This window comes from Artibeus jamaicensis, unplaced genomic scaffold (genome assembly GCF_021234435.1).
Source record: "Artibeus jamaicensis isolate MK-2021 breed Jamaican fruit bat unplaced genomic scaffold, CSHL_Jam_final scaffold_1019, whole genome shotgun sequence".
NCBI lineage: Eukaryota > Metazoa > Chordata > Mammalia > Chiroptera > Phyllostomidae > Artibeus > Artibeus jamaicensis.
In genome coordinates this window covers 3142346-3162360 of record NW_026522025.1, presented here as the reverse complement: position 1 = coordinate 3162360, position 20015 = coordinate 3142346, and the positions used below count along the sequence as shown (strand labels likewise).

The following is a 20015-nucleotide window of genomic DNA, read 5'->3' as shown; positions in this document are numbered from 1 at the left end:
CCATGCTTAAGATTTCTGAGATTGAAATCTAGCATGTAAATTGCTTGACCCTTCTGGATTATCCACCACTGGTTATCCTGGTGGTAAGCTGTGACATAACATACCCATCTCAGGCAGAACTTAGATCAATTCATGGTTTCTTTAGCTTTCCTCCTATCCCATCCTATCCCATCCCTGGGATAGGGAGAGAATTCACCTATCCCATCCCTGTGACTAAAAGCAAGAGCTTCTGTAGGTATCACCATTGTCCTCTGGGATATGTAATTATATACAAACAAACTTATTCAGTACCAAGTTTTCAATAAGATGTGGCTCTATATAAAAATTCTGTGTGTAATAAATATGAAAGCTTTGTTTATTGTCTGTGAGTCAGTAAGATATCTCATTTTTATTTTAAAAACAAAATTTTAACTTACAATTTACAATTTTAACCATTGACAACAAATTTGCATTTAAAACAAACACAAGTGGGTCAGGGCCACCATCCTCCAACTGCTGCATCACTGAAATCTGTGATGGCTTCTCTTCCACAGCATAGTCTGTAAGGGGAGAAAACGATGTGAGAGACTGGCTAACGGGTTAAACACAGAAGGAAATCCAGTAGGTAAACGGGCTGATTATTCACACGAAAGGAATGAGCATTTGATTTACAGATACAGTGAACACGGGTTTGTACTGCTGTCTTAGTGTTTATCAGAGTGTCCCTTTCACTCTCAGTTTGGAGGACAACGTAGTTATCCTATGTAGAGACTTCTCCACAAAATGACTTGTGCCAAATCTAAAGACAACCCTTCTATTTAACAAAATGTCTCCAACAATCATAACAAATTTCACATACTACATGTTCTAGGACCAACATTTAAAATCATCCACGATATTTGAGGAAGTGATAATAAGCTAGGTACTTCTGGAAAGGAGGCCTAGGGGTTGAGGTAGAGGGGAATCCTACTTTTTACTCTATATTCTTTTGTATAGTTTAAGACTTTTTTCCATAAAAAATTAAACTGTAGAAAATACACCCCCAAAATAAACTAAAAGTATCTTAAGTGACTGGTTTCATGAAAGAATTCCTCTACGGAAAGTTAAGAGTTCAGCGCATATATGGCCAAAATCACCAGCAGATCACACACATCAGACACTGAACATGAACAAGTTAACACCTGAGGCTTTAAACAGAACCCTTCCCATTTAACCCCTACTAGCACAGCATGATGTCATATTCAGCCACCCCATTTGGAATTATGGTAGTCCTCTCACCTTGAAGTCAAAATTATAGGTAATAACCATTTTAGAAAGTAAAAGTTTGGGAAAGGAATTGAAAACCTGAATGTTGCATATTATTTGATTGGTCTTATATAAAATGCATCATTAAGAGATGGCCAGGCAGAACAAATTAACACCATTTCCTACTGATCAATAGAAACCAAAAAACTATTTTTGGATGTATGGGAAGTGTTTACCCTATTAATGAAAATATTAGAGAAATACTAAGTGACTTAAAAAACTTTATGACACTGGGCGGGGGGAGGGGCTGGGATGGGAGTAAAAGACAGAGAACTGTACTTGAACACCAAATAAAATAAATTAAAAAAAAGAAAAAATTTATGAAGTCATTTCATTAGAATGCAAAATCGTGGTAAAGATATAGTAATGTGGTTTAAGTAAGTATATATTAGATAACTGGTTGCTGATTCTTGGTAGGAGAGGTTTTGACAATTAGAGGTAATGGATGTGACTTTTAATGAAAATGCAATCTTATTTAACAACAGAGTAGGCCAACATAATTTCTTATTAACTAAGATTTATTAAAATAACCAAAGTTTGAAACTTAACTAGTAATTATACTAACAAAAGAATATTTATAGTGGTTCCTGTCTGGTAAAAAAGCAAAAGCATTACACAAGTAAAAGAATGTTTAACTTCATGGGAAAGTTCACCATGGAACTGATGGATGGGACAACACACTCAGCTAACACTGCCGAGAGCCGACTGCAGGCCTGGCAGCCGCCGCAGAAGACACATACGTCAATTGCGACTGAAGGAATTCAGGGTCTAAGTGAAAGAATCAGACCAATAAAATATCTAAATTACAATGAGAAAAGTGTTAATGTAGTAACAGTCCATATGAACTTTTATTAGAAGAGAGATGAGGATGCAAAACATTACGAGGGAGGCAGCCTATGCAAGGATTCAGAGAAGAGTTTTTCACTAATCTGGATTTCGAAAGGTTGAGGAATTCAAGGAGTCTAAGGTATAAAATGGTATTGTAGTCAAGGAAAGGAAAATATTAATTACATGCCTACTTTGTATCAGACATTTTTCTCGCTAAGAACTTTCAGGTATAAAATCTGACTTAATATTCATGACTTAAATTAAGTGGATGTAGTTTCCCAATTTTTTTAAAGACTATGAAAAAGATTCAGAGAGGATAAATAAGTTGCCCACTGGACCACAGAGCTAGAATGGAATTGTAGTGAGATTAAAGCTCAGGTCTGTCCAGATCTGAAGTTCATTCTTTTCCCACTCTCCCATAGCACAAGAAAAGGCATGAAAGTATCAAATGTGAATATTCAGCCCTGCTGGGTAGCTCAGATAGTAAGAGTATCGTCTCTACAGGCCAAAGTTGTAGGTTTGATCTCCAGTCAGGGAACAGACAAAAAAATCAACTAATCAATGAATAAATAAGTGGAACAACAAATTGATGTCTGTCTTTTCCCCCCTTCCTCCCTCCTTCCTTACCTCTCTCCCTTCCTTCTTCCCTCTTTCAAATCAATAAGTAAAGTTTAAAAAATATTTTAAAGAGGTGAATATTAAAAAACAGTAGGTAAACTGTAGTATGCATGTAAAGTGCTGAGGTACTGTTACTGGCTGGAAGTAAACTTAGATAAGTTGAGATAAGGTTGTCAGGGACATTTTATGATAAGGTAAGTAATTTATACTGAAGGTATTGAAAATCCATTGACTGTTCCTAAGCAAAAGTAATATATGATTATATCTATGTTTAAAAAGATAACTGGCAACAATGTGGAAGATAAAATATAGGAGAGAAAGACTGAAGGCAAGAAATCCAGGTAAAAGTCTAGGAAATAACTAACCAAGTTATAGATAAAACTTCTTTTGAAAAATGTACTAGTTGGATGCTGCTGTCAATAGCTAGATATATCAATGAAACACTTTCAAAAATTATAAGCATTCTTTAAATTGGATAATAATTTTACTTCTTGTCAAGACTCACTGGAAATATTTCTTAACCGATAAAATGGCTATTTAAGTTCAGTACCACCCACTTATTTTATGTACATTTCTAAATGAATGTTATACTTCAAAACAGAAAGTTAAATTAATGTATTGACTATATCAGATGGGCCAATCCTAAAATCACAAGAAACTCTTCAGAGTATTATGTCGTTTAAAATATTTTTTAAAACTGCCAATGGACTACATTTGTACTACAATTAAAAATATTATATACTTCCAGGACTTCTGGCCAAGATAAGAAGTATAGGTAGATATGCTTTGCTTCCTTGAGTAACAAAAAAAAAGAAGAAGAACCAATTTAAAAACAAAAAAACCCCCAGAAATACCAGAAAATCAAACTTAAGGAAGTCTGACAACCAAGGAGTTAAAAAAGAAATATTCATCCAGACTGGTGCACTGAGACAAAAAAAATATGGCCCAAATGAAAGAACAGATCAAAACTCCAGCAAAGGAACTTAGCGACAAGGAGATAGCTAACCTATTAGATGCAGAGTTTAAAACACTCGTAATAAGGATGCTCACAGAAACAACTGAGCAAGGATGCAAAATAAAGGAAGAAGTAAAGGCTATACAACGTGAAATAAAGAAAAATCTACAGGGAACCAACAGTGAAGGAAAGGAAACCAGAACTCAAATTAGTGATTTGGAACAGAAGGATGAAATAAAAACTCAACCAGAATAGAATGAAGGAATAAGAATTTTTAAAAATGAGAAGGCTTAGGAACCTCTGGGACAACTTCAAACATTCCGACATCTGAAACATTAAGGGTTCCAGAAGGACAAGAGGAAGAGCAAGAAATTGAAAACTTATTTGAAAAAATAGTGAAGGACAACTTCCCCATTCTGGCAAAGGAAATAGAAATGGCAAGTCTAGGCAGCTCAGACAGTCTCAAAGAAGCTGGGTCTAAGAAAGCACACACCAAGGCACATCATAATTAAGTTACCCAAGATAAAAGATAAGGAGAGAATCTTAAAAGCAGCAAGAAAAAAGGAGACAGTTACCTATGAATGAGTCTCCATCAGACTGTCAGCTGATTTCTCAAAAGAAACTTTTCAGGCAAGAAAGGACTGGCAGGAATATTCAAAATGATGAAAAGCAAAGACCTACCATCTAGATTACTCTATCTAGCAAAGCTATCATTTAGAATGGAAGGGCAGATAAAGTGCCTCCCAGACAAGGTTAAGATAAAGTAGTTCATCATCACCAAGCCATTATTATATGAAATGTTTAAAGGACTTATTTAAGAAAAAGAAGGTCAAAACTATGAACAATAAAATGACAACAAAGTTACAACTATCAACAACTGAACCTAAAAAAAAGTCTAAAACAAACTAAGCAAACAACTAGAACAGGAAGAGACTCACAGAAATGAAGATCACATAGAGAGTTATCAGCAAGGAGAGGAAGGAAAAGAATGGGGGCAAAGGTACAGGAAATAAGAAGCATAACTGCTAGGTACAAATTAGAGAGGGAGAGGTTAAAAATAGTATAAGAAATGCAGAAGCCAAAGAAACTTATATGTATGACCCATGGACATGAACTAAAGGGGGGGATTCTGGAGGAAGGGGAATGTAGAGTAGAGGAGGATAAAGGGGAGAAAAAATGGGACAACTGTAATAGCATAAGCAATAAAATACACTTAATAAAGTATTATATCATTCCAATGAGTGAAATAACATTATATATAAAAACACAAGTATCTACTCTAAAACAACTAGTAACAGCAATAATTATTTTCATGGTACTGAGTAGTTGTTGTTTTTTGTTAGAGAAGGGCAGTTATCATTCAAATTCTATCTCCTTCCCTTAATTAGAAGGCAGTATTTGGTATATATAACTATCTTGTTTAAATATCTAAGTCCACAAACCTCCTTTTACACCAGTGGAGATGAGAATGGGAGGAAGGCCATCTTCGGGAATAAGGTTCATTGCACTTCCAACAGGACTTCCAACCTGAGTTATGCTCCCAGAAAACAGAGAAATATCCGTCTAGGGAAAGCAAATGAGCAAAGTGAGAGTTACAGAGAGGTTCGGGACTTTAGCAGAATATAGTCAAGAATATAAATGGGAATTTAAGTGAAAATTCAGAAGTCATACTTTTTTTATACTCATTAACCTGTGGTTTCCTAAAGGACTGGGTTTATATACCCAGGGTTTATAAATGTTTCCAATTGTAGTTTCTCCTTTGGGCATCACCAAATCACAGTAATGAGAGAAGAGGCACTATAGCCTTGAAGAAATAAAGCTTTGTTTATCCAGGTTTCTTTTGCTATACAAGAAATATATATTTAAAGATTATAGTAAAAACAAAACAAAATTTCAGTATTATCTCATAATTTCTGAACTTTTATTGTATTTGGGTATATTTAAAGACTCATTTATACTGCTTTTTCTAATCAGCTTTGAGAATAGCAGTGATGATTGTACAACAATATAAGAGCAACTTAATTCCATAGATTGTGCACTTAAAAATGGTTAAGGTAGTAAATTTTATGTTATATATATATTAACACAACAAAAAAAGAAAAAAATTACCTTTGATAAAATACAGAGATTAAAATAGGTCATCCTGTTCTGATTGGTGTGGCTCAGTGGACTGAGCACCAGCTGGTGAACCAAAGGGTTGCCAGTTCGATTCCCAGTCAGGGCACATGCCTGGGTTGCAGGCCAGGACCCTAGTAGGGGATGTGCAAGAGGCAACCACACGCAGATCTTTCTTTCCCTCCCTTTACCCCTTCCTTCCCCTCCCTCTAAAAATAAATAAACAAAATATTTAAAAAAATAAAATAAAATAGGTCATCCTTTTCATTTACTATGCAATGAAATAAAACTCCAAGTTCACTTTTCTTTGCATTAATATGATCATGTTAGGTACACTTAATAAAGTATAATGTTGCAAAACACATTTTGTGTGGGGTTAAATCCACTTAATTAATAACTTAATAGACTATACTCTAAGACCTATTGCAATGATGCTCTCCTCTACATATTCTCCATCACTTAAGAGAGGAAAATGAAGCTTTAAAAAAGACTTTAAAGAAGCATTTTAGAACTTTTTAAAACATGTATAAGAATGTTTATAGTAGCTTTTCCTCAATTCATAATAGCCAAAGACTGAACATAATCCAAATGTCTGTTAATAAGAAAATAGAAAAATCATGATATATCCATATGATAAAGTACTACTCAACAATAAAATATTGACTTAAGATGCATATAGTAGGGATAAGTTTCAGAAATGTTAGTTTGAGTTTAATAAGCTACACACAATATATTATATACTGTATGTTTCCTTTCATATGAAATTCAAGAACAAGTCAAATGAACCCATGGTTATATAAGTCAGAATAACGGTTACCTAGGGGAAAAGATGTAAAAGAAATTTAATAGAAAGGGGTACTGACAGAAGAAGAGCATGAGGAAACCTTCTAGAATAATAAAAATGGTCCACTAGTTTACCTGAGTGGACCACACAGGGTTTGTGTATGTGTGAATATATTCATCGAGTTGTTTCCCTAAGATTAATTTTCATAAAGCACTTTACTAAATATTTACATTTAGATAAACATTAAAACTACTTTTTAAAATGTCACTATCTTGCCATACTTTTGTCTATGCTATAATTTAGTGAGTTTTTGCTAAAATTTTGCAATGTTCTTCGTATACCATCATATGAGAGGATATTTGGAAATTTTTATTGGTACACCATTATTAAATGATTTCAAGGCATAGTACAGGAAATAAAGTAACCTCTTCTAACTTGCTATTTAATGACAATAAACCAGCCTTGTAATATAAGAAGTGATCATCTGACCTCCACTTAAATACCATCTGAAAAAGAAATTTCTTTCATTTACTGAGAACCTATTAACTACCAGGTACTCTACTAGGCCATAAAGATGAGAAAACAAATAACAAAAGCTGTGTTTTCAGAGCCTAACATACAATTTAAGAGGTAAAAAAAAAATTTAATAGGAAAAAAAGTCAGCAATGCATAAACACCATAGTTATAACTGATTCAGGCAAGAATTGTCAAAGGACAGTAAAGTGACTTGTGGAAAGGTTGCTGAGGTGACAGAACAGTCACAGTCCCTAAGAATCACCCCCTCAAGTTACTTGTTCATTACAAAGAAGAATAGCTAATTTGCAGCGGAGAAAACACAGAGATATCAATTTAACCAATGATCAAACTGATACTTTTTTTACATTATTTTTAAATTATATGTACTTTTTCCAATACTATTTATCCCCTAATACCCTCTTCCACCACCACCTACCCCCCTCCCCACCTGCAAGCATCACCCTGTGGTCCATGAGTTCATTTTCTTTTCTCCTTTTTGCTCAATTCCTCCATCCCCCAAACTCCCCAGAGCTGTCAGCCTGCTCACTGTCTATGATTCTGCCTCTATATTGTTTTCAAACTGATACTTCCTGATGTGTTCCACTAAGAAAATGATCATCACTTATGTAGTATATTACTCTTTTTTTTAAAGATTTTATCTATTTATCTTTAGAGGGGAAGGGAAGGAGAGAGAGAGAAATATCAATGTATGGTTGCCTCTCATGAGTCCCCCGCTGGGAACTGGCCTACACCCCAGACATGTGCTCTGACTAGGAATTGAACCATGATCCTTTGGTTTGCAAGCCTGCACTCAATCCACTGAGCTACGCCAGTCAGGCCTGTAGTAATATTATTCTTGACAAGAAACGTTTAATCCGATATTAATCATGAGAAAAAAAAATCAGAACAACACAAATTAAGGACTTTGTGCAAAACATGGCCTAGATATTCCCAAATTAACACAGTTGACCCTTGAGCAATGCAGACGTTAGGGGCATCCACAACCTGTGTAGCCAAAAATTCGCATTTAACTTTAGTCAGCCCTCCATACACTCAGATTCCCAACTATGGATTGAAATACACTTGACCCTTGAAGGGCACAGGTTTCGACTGCATTAATCTACTTAAACACAGTAATATGACAGACAATTTTTAAAAAGTGGCTTAATTGTTGTGGAGTAAACAACACCAAAGAAACATGGGATCCTAATTTTTAAAAATATTTTTTTAAATTAAAAAAATTGGTATAGCCCTGGCTAGTATGGCTCAGTGGATTGAGTGCTGGCCTACAAACTGAAAGGTCACTGGTTCGATTCTCAGTTGGAGCACATCCCTGTGTTGTGGGCCAGGTCCCCAGTAGGGGGTGTGCAAGAGGCAACTACACATTGATGTTTCTCGCCCTGTCTTTCTCCCTCTTTTCCCCTCTTTAAAAATAAATAAATACAATCTTAAAAAAAATAGCAAGACAGAAGCAGCACATGCTGCGTAAGTAAGTTCTCATTTTTAGTTGCCATTTTGTTTTCTTACCTCTGCTGGTAAAGGACTGGTAGTTACTGGCTTGACTGGGTCATGTGACACAGCCAGGGTTCCTGCAGAGGAAGTTCCATTCATTGTTAATTTGGCTGCATCAGCAACTTCTCCATTGGGCAAGATCCCATCAGCAAACCAAACTCGCCTCTGCTCTCTGGGCTGAGCCACTTGAGGAGCCAGAAAAATAAAACAGGCATCAGTGTGATATCAATAGCGTTTGTAACATCAAAGAAGAGAAGGTCGCCAATTCCAGATGTACCAAAAAAAAAAAAAATCACTATTTAGTATCTTATAATTAGGAGTATCAGAATTGTAACTGTGTGTAAAAGTGGTTATAAACTAATAAAATACATATTTAAATACACTTTACTGCTATAACTTAAATGTAAAGATTTAAAACACTTGGTTTAAAATATTAAGAATTCTTAAATACACCTATAATTATATCACATACTCTGTCCCATATCACTAAAAGAGAAACTAAAGAAGGTGTTTTAAGTGCCTAGAAAATAAATTATTAGCGGGGAAATAATATCTAGCAGTAGACATCCACATCTCCTAAAAGTATGAGGTTCCACAGGAATTAAATGTCTGGAAAAGTGCTATAGTATTTTTAAAGGACAAAAGATGCACTGAAGAATGTTGAAGAATCATTCATTAATCAAGGAAGAGTTGGCACGATAGGTAAGAATTGGGAAGCAAACTGACCAGCTCTTTGGCTAATGTGTAACTGAAGAAGAAAAAGACTGACCTGGCAGTGCAAAAGTAGTTGATGCTTTAGTAAAAGGACAGGGGAAAGGTAGAAAACTGAGTCTGATGAAATAATCTCTTTAAATCCAATTTTGGATATCAATTCAAGTAGCCAAAACAAGAGAGACTAGGGAAGAACAACAAAAATGACAAATGAAGTAAAGAGAATACAGATGTTGAGAAAGAAAGCCTGAATTCATAAAAACAAAAAGAGTATCACTAAGGAATGATCTGAAGAGGGGAGATGGGGAAGATTATGATCATGTCAATAGAAGGCTTTGATCTTCAAAAGGGAGGAGGACTATTTGGGAAGGGAATATTAATTAGACAAAAAGGTATAAAATTAATGCAAGAAGATTGATTTTAATTATCAAGGGAAACTTCCTGACAAGATCATTTTAAGGAAATATATAATTGTTACTTTTACTACTGATAATCTCCCAAACTTATAAAGTGCCTTTCATCTGACAATATCATACTCATAAAGATATTATTAAAATAAGTTGAACCTATAATTTTCTACCTATCATGTGATACAATCAGAATTAAAGTTCTGGATTTTACAAAGGTCTCTGTACCTAACACAATATTTCCATATTTTTATATGGACAGATTAAAACGAAAAGAGAAAATGGCTATGTATATGCCAAAAAGCAATGGGCTGGTCAGAAGGAAGAACTCCCATTTTCATCACTTACTGAACTCCTACGAAGACCATTAAAGTAGACATTAGGTTAGGATTTTTCAGGCAGACTTCAAAATCTACATCTCTTTTCAAGTATAAGCAGTATAATTTCTCCATTATTAAGCTGGAGAGAATACTGGCATATTTTTAGAGGTGCCTACAAAATATCAGGCAACACAATATTATTCTTTACTTGCCCAAAAATAGTCTCAACACATTTCTCACCTTGTTCTTCCACTTTAATAACCATCCAAAGGGACTTATCTGCAGTGTTTTAAAGACTTGTGCTGTAAAATCACATCAGCACCTTTTCAGAGGAACTTGGTGAGGAAAAAGAGAGAGAATAGCACATGATTCCCTACCTTCTGCTCCAGGGTGCTTTAAAACTCCCACAGGTACCATCACAGTGGGAGGTGGAGAGCTCAGGGCTCCTGAGGCCTGAGCCTGCTGCAAGGGAGGGATAGTAGAACAGTATTCAGCAGGATTGTTAGGGTTAGGGCTCTGGCTTGAGGCACTCATCATGTTCTCCCAGGCTTGAGCTAAAGCAAATACAGACACAATCAATGTGAATGGATTGCAAAATATGGACACCAAGACCTCCACAATAATGGATAAACAATGTAGCTCATCCTCATTAACATCACAGTATGTCTCTCTTCTATCTAGGGAAGGTATCAAGGAGATAAATAATTTTATTCAATAAGAGACCATTAAGTAAAATATTTGGAAGCAACAAATAAGAATTACACGATACTTCTCATGTAGACTGATAGGTCAGTCTGAGGTTAATGACTAGGCCCCTGGCTTTTTAAAAAGAGACCATACATTCCCTTATTAAGAGTTTGGAACTGGAATAGCATTTAGACATTTGGGGTTGGGGTATGTAGGTTTAATACTCAATACATTTTATAAAGTTCTATTAAAAATCAAAATCAGGGACTAAAATAGCATGACTCCATTGTGTATTTTTGTCATTTCTAGACTTTTAGGTTCTCCTCTTAGTTGAGATCAAATCTCATTTGAAAAATTCTGAAGCCTAAAGTTCAAGAGACTGTATCTCAACATTTTTGTGAATTCTGCCTTCATGAAATCATCACCCTGTGTGCAAGCATCCAGCAAAAACAACCACTTCACATCTCTGGTGTGCCTCAAAAGCACAAGATCCATTTGAGCATGAAAATATGTCATTATTATTTAAGTGTCATCAACCAATATAAATGCTCATAAATGTGTTAAAATACTGTATACTCTATAGTTTAACTAAATACTGACATATCAATTGCCATCTTTAAAGTAAATAGGATGAAAGATGCTACAGAAATGAAAGATATCAACTTTTATATCCAGGTTCAGGTAATATCACATACCCAGGAATAGAAACCACCTGATTTTTTGAACATCTTTTTTAAAATCTCATTCAGCATCAAAGAATGATCTGTAAGATTCTGAATATTTATTGCCTCCAAACTGCAGGACAAGGCTAAAAACAATAGTTCCTTTGAAAGCATTGGCAGAAAGAGGGGATGAGAAAAGGAAAAGGGGATAGGAGACACTGAAAAGCATCAAATTAAATATTCGGTAAAAGACCAGGCTAAGCCATGCGAAAGGAAAGACACTGGAAAAACCAAGAAAAGTAGATTACTGTAGGATCCCATTAAGGGCATCCTTGCTTAATAAAATGTAAGTAGTCATATGAATTCTCTGCCATTTCCTTCATCTTTAGCTTTGCCAAGTTTAAAAAAGAAAGCTATCAAGTTGAAAGACCTCATCAAATAAAAGAGGTATTGGGTACCGTAATTAAGCAGCATGCTTTTATCTGTGGATATATGTCTGAAAATGAAAGCAGGAATAAAAATCACCAATTGAGCAACAGAGTGAAATAACCTCCATCTAAAAAATAACCTCCAGGAGTAAAGAGAATGAATTAATATTTGATCAAAATTATAAGACTTCAGAAATGGGAGGAAATTGGGTGGCTGATAGGAGATTAGAACAGATCAGATTAACTGACATGCAATAGGTTAATAAGCCAGCAACAGGAAAACATCACTATAAGCAACATAGACAGACAGAGCAGCAAGGGCCTGGAGCAGATAAGTTTCGGCTTCTAGGACGCACAGTAACTACCCTGGCACAAGCAGCAGTGGTATCCAAGTTCAACATTTTATGTCTATTAGTAGTTGTTCTGGCAACTATACAAAGAATCACTCAAAGAGAAAACTACTACAGCCTGATCAATTATATTATATCGCTTTACAAGAATTCTCTGGGTGGTCTTTGCTTGTTTAACTTAACTAAAATGTCCTTGAATTCACTTCCAATCCTGTAAAAGAGGAACACTGGATAAGCTATATTTACCTTACCAGGCCATATTCTTTTCCCATATAACTAAATTCAAAACCATTATCCTTATGATAATTTTAACTAGTATTAAGGAGATAACTGACACAGAAATGTGATTTTCTATTTGATCCTGGATGATACAATATTTATTTTTAACAAGGTAAATGAAACCAGATGTTCATAAGAATATATTCTAAGTTATTAAGATATTTCCTAGAAAGAGATAGATTCTCTGGAAAGGAAAACCTCAGCCCGATTTTAATCCTTCATCCTCTAAGTGGTCAACAGCCCTATCCCCCGATTCCACTCTGATCATTTCACAGGAACATTAACAACCACATGGTATCACATTTCCACGAGAACTTCCATTCTTTCTGCAAACTTACCTGAACTTAGCATTCATTCAGTACTTTAGGCACAGGAATTCTGAAATGCTAAAATATTTTCAAAACATGGAAGTTTAGCTCAATATTTTCAGTTAAAGTTACATTTCAGAAGGTAAACAACTTGTAGAGAAAGATAGGAAATTCTCTTGTTCTCCATAACTGTGAATTCGACCTGTTTTAATAATACTTACCATTCATTAGCACTGAGTGGCAGATCACACATACTCTAGCTTCCTTTCTATCCATGTACAACAGTTTACATTTCAGGCTACAGCAGGAAGCACAGAAAACCTGCATGAAAAAGAACATACTAAATTTACTTAGGATCACAGTATAAAGGGAGTAAACCAGTACTGAACAACACTGGTTGATAGGAAACCTCATTTCCAATACTAAAAACTTCAAAGGAAAATGCAATTGAAGAAACTGGGCATAAGACCAATTCAAAGCAAGAGTGTGAGATTATATGACTGCCAGCAATAAGGAAAGTGAAAGTCTTGGTTGAAAATAAAAATCTTGGCCAAGATCAGCAAATACAAAGGGGGTGGGGCGGGAATCTGAGCTGCCCCTAGGTAAAATTCCTGTATACAGCATCAAATAACATAGGCATTTATGGACAGTTATATCTGCTATTTCTGTTTGGAAGGGTAATACAGCAGGGTGAAATAAACAAAGATTGGGAATTTCAGGCTTTAACTTCTGTTTTTTACTAGCCTTATGTGTGGAATAATAATCATACCAGCTTTTTTCACTAGCACCTTATTTCCACCTTCCAGGGCTGGCTCTTGATAATTTTACTTCTTTCTCCCTTCCATACCAGGCAACAAGAATCTCCTTAGCTCCCTCTTAAGAATTATTTTCCTGAGAACTCATCAGTAACTTGTCACAGAGAGCTTCATACAAGCAGAAAACTGATCTCAATAGGATAATCTCTATACTAATCCTGTTCTTATGGCCAAGATGTATCCCATAACTTACAAAGATGAACCAAGAAATGAAGTCATTAACAACAATGTGAGAGATCATTTTCTCTATTGGGCATTATTAATATATCTAGCTATTATGATTACCAATCTACAGTTTTCAGAGGCTTTACATTTTCAAAGTAAACATGGGATATATTATCATTTCACCTCTCAGAAGAAACTGAGTTAAATGACTTGATCAAGTATAAAACAAACTGTAAAAATACTAGGCATTTTACCTCTATTAGCTCATGTAACCTCAAAAATTCTATGAGACACTTATTTATAATTAATAAAGTTAAATAAACAAATATTAAGTAAAAGTGCTCAGCAGTACAGCAAGTTACGTAAGTTTCTTCAGGCTCTGTTCTTACCTACTATGTAATGCTGCCTCATCCTAATTCACATATTTCATTTTAATTTGATACTTGACTATTCCTCCTCCCACACCATAACCACATCCAGTCAGTCAACAGGTACTGTTGGTTTTCCCTCTTAAATAGTTCTCCCCAAATCCCACTGCTTTCTCTCTATCACTAATGCTGCTGCCTTTTTCTTAGGACTTTATTACCCAAAGCCTAGAAGATCATCATAATTAATCAATCATCTGTCTTTCTAGTCTTCAAATTTTTTCCAATTAATCTTTCATACAATATGAAATGACAGAACTTTCTAAAAAGTAAATTTAATGATGTTAGTCTTCCTGAAATCTTTCAATAACCTTTCTAATCAAAAGGTAAAACCAAAAGGCCATAATTTACTCATTTGTTCCATAAATATTTGAGCCCTGACTATGTGCTACCCCACTGAGTGTGGCAAACAGACATAGTCCTTGCCTTCATGGAATTAACGGTCTATGGGGGTTATACTCTAAAATCAAACAATCACACAAGTAAATGTAAAATCACTTCAGAAAAGTGTATGGTAAAAAGGATCATGTAATCTAGGCTTCACATAGATTGACAAGGTCAGGGAAGGTTTTATTTAGGAAATGATAGTTAAAATCTGAAGTATGGCCCTGGCTGGTGTACTTCAGTGGATTGAGCACAGGCCTGTGAAGCAAAGGATCACTGGTTCAATTCCCAGTCAGGGCACATGCCTGGATTGTAGGCCAGGTCCCCAGTAGGGGACACATGAGAGGCAACCACACATTGATGTTTCTCTCCCACTCTTTCTCCTTCCCTTCCCCTCTATCTAAAAATAAATAAATTTTAAAAATCTGAAGTATGGGTCAAACTTTTCTATGCATAAAATGGTGCTCAGAGGTGAAATAATAATAAGCATAGAAAATGGCATGTGCACAGGTCCCCTTAGGGGAAGAAGCATGGCTTCATCCAGGAATTTAAAAAAAAAAAAAGTTAATATGGCCAGAGGCCTGACAGTTAGGGTTGCATGGGGTAAGGGAAGGCCAATCAAGCCAAGGTTCTACAGACTATATTAGTGATTTGGGTCTTTTCATCACAGCAATGGGAAATCACTTAAACGTTTTAAGAAAAGATTTGACTATATATGCATTGCTACCATGTAGGGAACAAATGGAGAGGAGCAAGAATGAATTGGAGATAATTCAACATATAAAAATCAATCGATGTAACATACATTAACAGATGAAGGGGGAAAAACCCACATGATCATCTCAACTAATACAGAAAAAGCATTTGAAAAAATGCAATACCCTTTTATAACAAAAAACACTCAAAAAACCAGAAATGGAATGAAAATACCACAACATAATAAAGTCCACATATGAAACAGCCATAGCAAACATCATATTCAATGAGTAAATACTGAAAGGTTTTTCCTGTAAGATCAGGAACAAAGCAGGTAAACCAGCTCTCACCTCTTCCATTCAACATAGCACTGGAAGTTCTAGCCAAAGTAATTAGGCAACAAAAAGAAATTAAAGACATCCAGATGCGCAAGAAGTAAAATGATCTGTTAGCAGATGATATGACTTTCTATGTAGAAAACCCTGAAGATTCCACCAAAAAGGAAAAAACTGTTAGAACTAATGAATTCACCAAAATTGCGGGATACAAAGTTAAAGCACAAAAATCAGTTACATTTCTATATACTAATATTAAAAAATCTGAAAAGGAAATGACAAAAACAATTTCACTTATAGCATCAAAAAGAATAAAGTAATAGACTGGATAAAATATTTGTGCTACATATAACGGACAAAGAACTAAGAACCATTAAATATAAAGACCTTCAATAAATGAATATGAAAAATACAAATACTCTCAAGAAAAAGAGGCAAGGAGCTCATACAGGTAAAATGTTCAATATAAATGGTCAATATGTATAAAATGGTCAATAAATAAAAAATAATAACTGTCACTTATGACAATAAAAATTAAAAGAATGAGATTTTTTTCCTATGGTACAACCAAAAATTTAAAAAAAAAACACCTGATATTATCCAACAGTGGTGAGAATACAGAGAAAAGAGAAGCCTTCTCTCATATCCTGCTGGTGGTAGTATAAATTGGTAGGTTAACTGTACCTTCAAAAATTTTAAGTGTTCATTCCGTTTGACCCAGTACACGAAATTTTAAAGATGTGTCCTACAAAAAATATCCACATGTACAAAGAGATGTATACATAAATTATCTCTGTACAGCCTATAATAACCAAAAGTTATAAACAACCCAGATGTTCATCAGTACAGGAACGATGAATTAGACTGCAGTACTGCCCATAAAATGGAATGCTTCAGTCTGTAAAGAGAATGAGACAGTTGTCTGTACTGACGCGGAGAAGCAGAGGGAAACGGGTAACTTGGAGGATGAGAGATGGATAGAAATAGGGACTTTTTCTTTCTCTCTTTATATTTTACATGTTCGATATTTTACGTATTATATTTTCACTTTCAGTAGAACTTTTTCCTTATTTAAAAAAATAGAAGAAAAATAATATTAGTTAATGTAGCAGTTGCATTTTCTGCCCTAAGTACATATGTTGAAGTCTTAAGCCCCAATTCTTCAGAATGAGACCTCATTTGAAGACAGGGTATTTACAGAGGTAATCCAGTTAAAATGAGGTCCTTAGGGTGGGCTCCTAATCCAGTATGACTGGTGACCTTGTAACAGGAAAAATGTGGACACAGTACATATACAGAGAGGATACCACATGAACATAAAGACAGCCGTATACAAGCCATGGAGAGAGACACGGAGCAGATCCTTTGTTCACAGTCCTCAGAAGGAACCAACCTTGTCATCGCCTCAATCTGACTTCTTTCCTCCAGAATTGTAACAATAACTTTCTGTTGTTCAGACACTCAGTTATTGGTATCCTGTATGGCAGCCCTAGAAAACTAATACGGTAGGGAACTTTCACAAGTAGAGGGCCGGTGCTTTAGGAAAATAACTACAAGTAAAATAAAAAATTTAAAGAAGCAAAGAAAGATAGCTTTAAAAAACCAAGGAACCAGCATAATACAGTTAAATAGAAAAACCCAAGAACACCCATCCTTCTCAACATCCCATGATATCCCAATATCCCAACATCAATTGGGATCTGATATCTCAATACCAACAATGTGGAGAAGATCCTTTACGTTTCCAATAGGATTAAAGAAACACACAGAAGTTAGTTAGAGAAGCAGATGACTTGCCAAGAGACTACCTAGAATAGAGAGAAAATAGGGCACAGGCAGTGGAAGCATTTCTGCAGAATCACCCATGCCAGAGAAATACCTGGACACTGAATGTCCCATACACCACAAAAACAACACTGGACTATGCCTATGACTGACAGAGGTAGTGTTCCACAATACGAAACAGAAGGGAGACCTGGAAACACTGACCCTCGTTCTCAAAAAGATAAAGACTATGATGTAGTAAAATACGCAGGTCAGTCGAATTAGTACCTAAATCTAATGGAAAAAATAAGCAGAAGAGATTTGAAGTAACTGAGCAAGGGTTAATAATCCTGAATTTAAAATTACTAGGTAATAATGAATTTGCCTGCCATGAACCAGGTCAGTCAGTGTTTCTCAAAAAAGGGTACTCTTGGCATTTTGGGGGTGGGCCAGTTCTTCACTGGGCAGCACACTCTTGTTTCTCATAGAATATTTAATAGCCCTGGTCCCAGATTACAAAATGCGAGTAGCGCCCTGGCTGACGTGGCTCAGTTGTTTGGGGTGTCATCCTATAAACTAAAAGGCTGCAGTTGAATTCCCAGTCAGGGCACATGTCTGAGTTACAAGTTCAGTCCCTGGTTAGGGCATGTGTAAAAGGCAACCAATTGATGTTTCTCTCCCTCTCTCCTTACCTTCCCCTCTCTCTAGAATCAATGAGCAGGTCCTCACATGAGGATAAAAAATAATTAGCTAATTAAAAATAAAAATTGTTAAATGCCAGTAATAACCCCAGTGACTATGACAATAAAAAAAATATCCCACCACTTTCCAAATCTAACTTTCCCCAGTTTTCTGAGCTAGAAGCACAGACAGAGTCAAGAAGTGAAGCCAGTCTAGCCCTAACCATTGTGGCTCATTTGGCTGGGTGTCACCCCACAAAGCAAAAGGTTGCCAGTTTGATTCTGGTCAGGTTACTTGCCTGGGTTGCAGGTTTGGTCCCAGTCAGGGCGCATATGGGAGGCAACCTATGCATGTTTCTCTCTTACACTGAAGTTTCTCTTACTCTCTTTCTCCCTCCCTTGACCACTCTCTAAAAATAATTAAAGTCTTTAAAACAAATAAGTAAAGTTAGTCAAGAGAAAAAGAGAATTACATATTTGTATACAAAAACTTATTACACTGCTGAAATATCATACCCTGTACTTTTATTATTACAACTAACACAATCTACTGCAATCTATTCTACTTATTCTCCATTTTCCCAAGCTAGAATATAAACTCTGTGGAACAATGCACTAAAGTATTTTGATACTGATATCACACTGAAATAAAATAGGCACTCGACAAAATTGTTTATTGCTCCTTGATCAGTCAAATCATTGCACAAATGAATACACAAATGGAGAAGCAAACATCAGCACGCACTTATCTGGGCTGGGCTACATCATACATGCTCAAATTCACAACTTGAACAATGACAAACACATTTTAAGCAGCTTATAAGTAATAGTGACCTCAAGTTTTAAAGGCCAAATGGTTATGAATGACCTTAAATGACAGGATCTGTATGATCTGCTTACCTATAAAGAGACAAATTATCATGGTTTGTAATATATACATATGCTATACAATATTCCAATTGTTAGTTAAAATGTTCAATTTCTGTGTTTACATGTAATTTTTTAAAATGTGTTACTTCTAGATTCCAATCTTAACTCTATAATTCACTAGCCAAATGACTTTATGTGAATAATTTAAACTCTCTGAACCTTGGTTTTTCCTCATACGTAAAGCTGAAATGTTAATTATTCTGCTCATAAGGCTTTTATGGAGATTAAACAACATAACACATATAGAGTATAGCATATAATACAAATGTATGTATGAAACCCTTGATTATAGTTTCCTTTCTTTTTACAGTTTCTGAGTCATGGCTTTCCACATAACAACTCCTACTGCTAAATGTATAAACAAGCTTCATACTCCAGTACTGTTTGTGCCTGTTCATGCCCCAGTACCATGCGAACAATACTCCTTTGCAATTCTTGAAAATTTAAATAATCGAAGGCTCACTTATTTCTTTTCATATTAGAAAGTAGAAAAAATGCTGTACGAAGTTTTTTAAAAGCCCTGTAATTATGACAAAAATAACTACCTTGCAAGAATATGAAAGTGCTTGTGACTGACCAATATCCAGCTATATACAAAGACCAATGACAGTAACAACTTGTTAAAATTCTTCAATGAAAAAGCGAATCTTACCATTGCTTAAATAGCAAATACCAAAATCAACATAGTAAAAACTGAAGCAGTTCAAACTCCACCCTTCCTCTGTCCAAACACCTGTTCCAACTTTACTGTTATTAAGTGAAAACAATAATAATTCTCATAGGCACTTTAAGAGTATATCACAGGAAGGGCTAACAAAGGGTCTCTAATTTAACCTTTCAACTTTACTTCCAAGTGAGACAATATATCAGGGGGGATCCCCCCAAAACCAGAATTATCTTCTGGAGGGCAAGTCCTTTGTAGTACAGGCTCCCCCCGCTAGGTGAGTGCTCTAGGAACCCACCTGTATCAGTGTACCAGCCAGCACTGTTGTGAGAGGCTGCTTTTGGTTTCAGTGAATTTTTTTGAAGACTCTTTCAAAGTGTTTGCCCATTTCAT

The 20015-nt window shown here is 35.4% G+C and overlaps 1 protein-coding gene across 3 annotated transcripts in view; it reads right to left on the bottom strand.

Moving 5' to 3' along the window:
• ZFYVE9 (zinc finger FYVE-type containing 9) overlaps nt 1-20015 on the bottom strand; it is a 121112-nt gene that overhangs the window by 43849 nt on the left and 57248 nt on the right. For 2 of the 3 annotated variants that reach the window (XM_053655457.1, XM_037158320.2), the window contains 5 exons: nt 12986-13085; nt 10428-10604; nt 8628-8797; nt 5128-5248; nt 417-539 (listed from right to left, as the gene is read on the bottom strand). In XM_053655457.1, the coding sequence (XP_053511432.1) occupies nt 417-539; nt 5128-5248; nt 8628-8797; nt 10428-10604; nt 12986-13085 (691 nt within the window). The remainder of the gene's footprint in view (nt 1-416; nt 540-5127; nt 5249-8627; nt 8798-10427; nt 10605-12985; nt 13086-20015) is intronic. The other variant, XM_037158321.2, reaches the window with a different exon arrangement.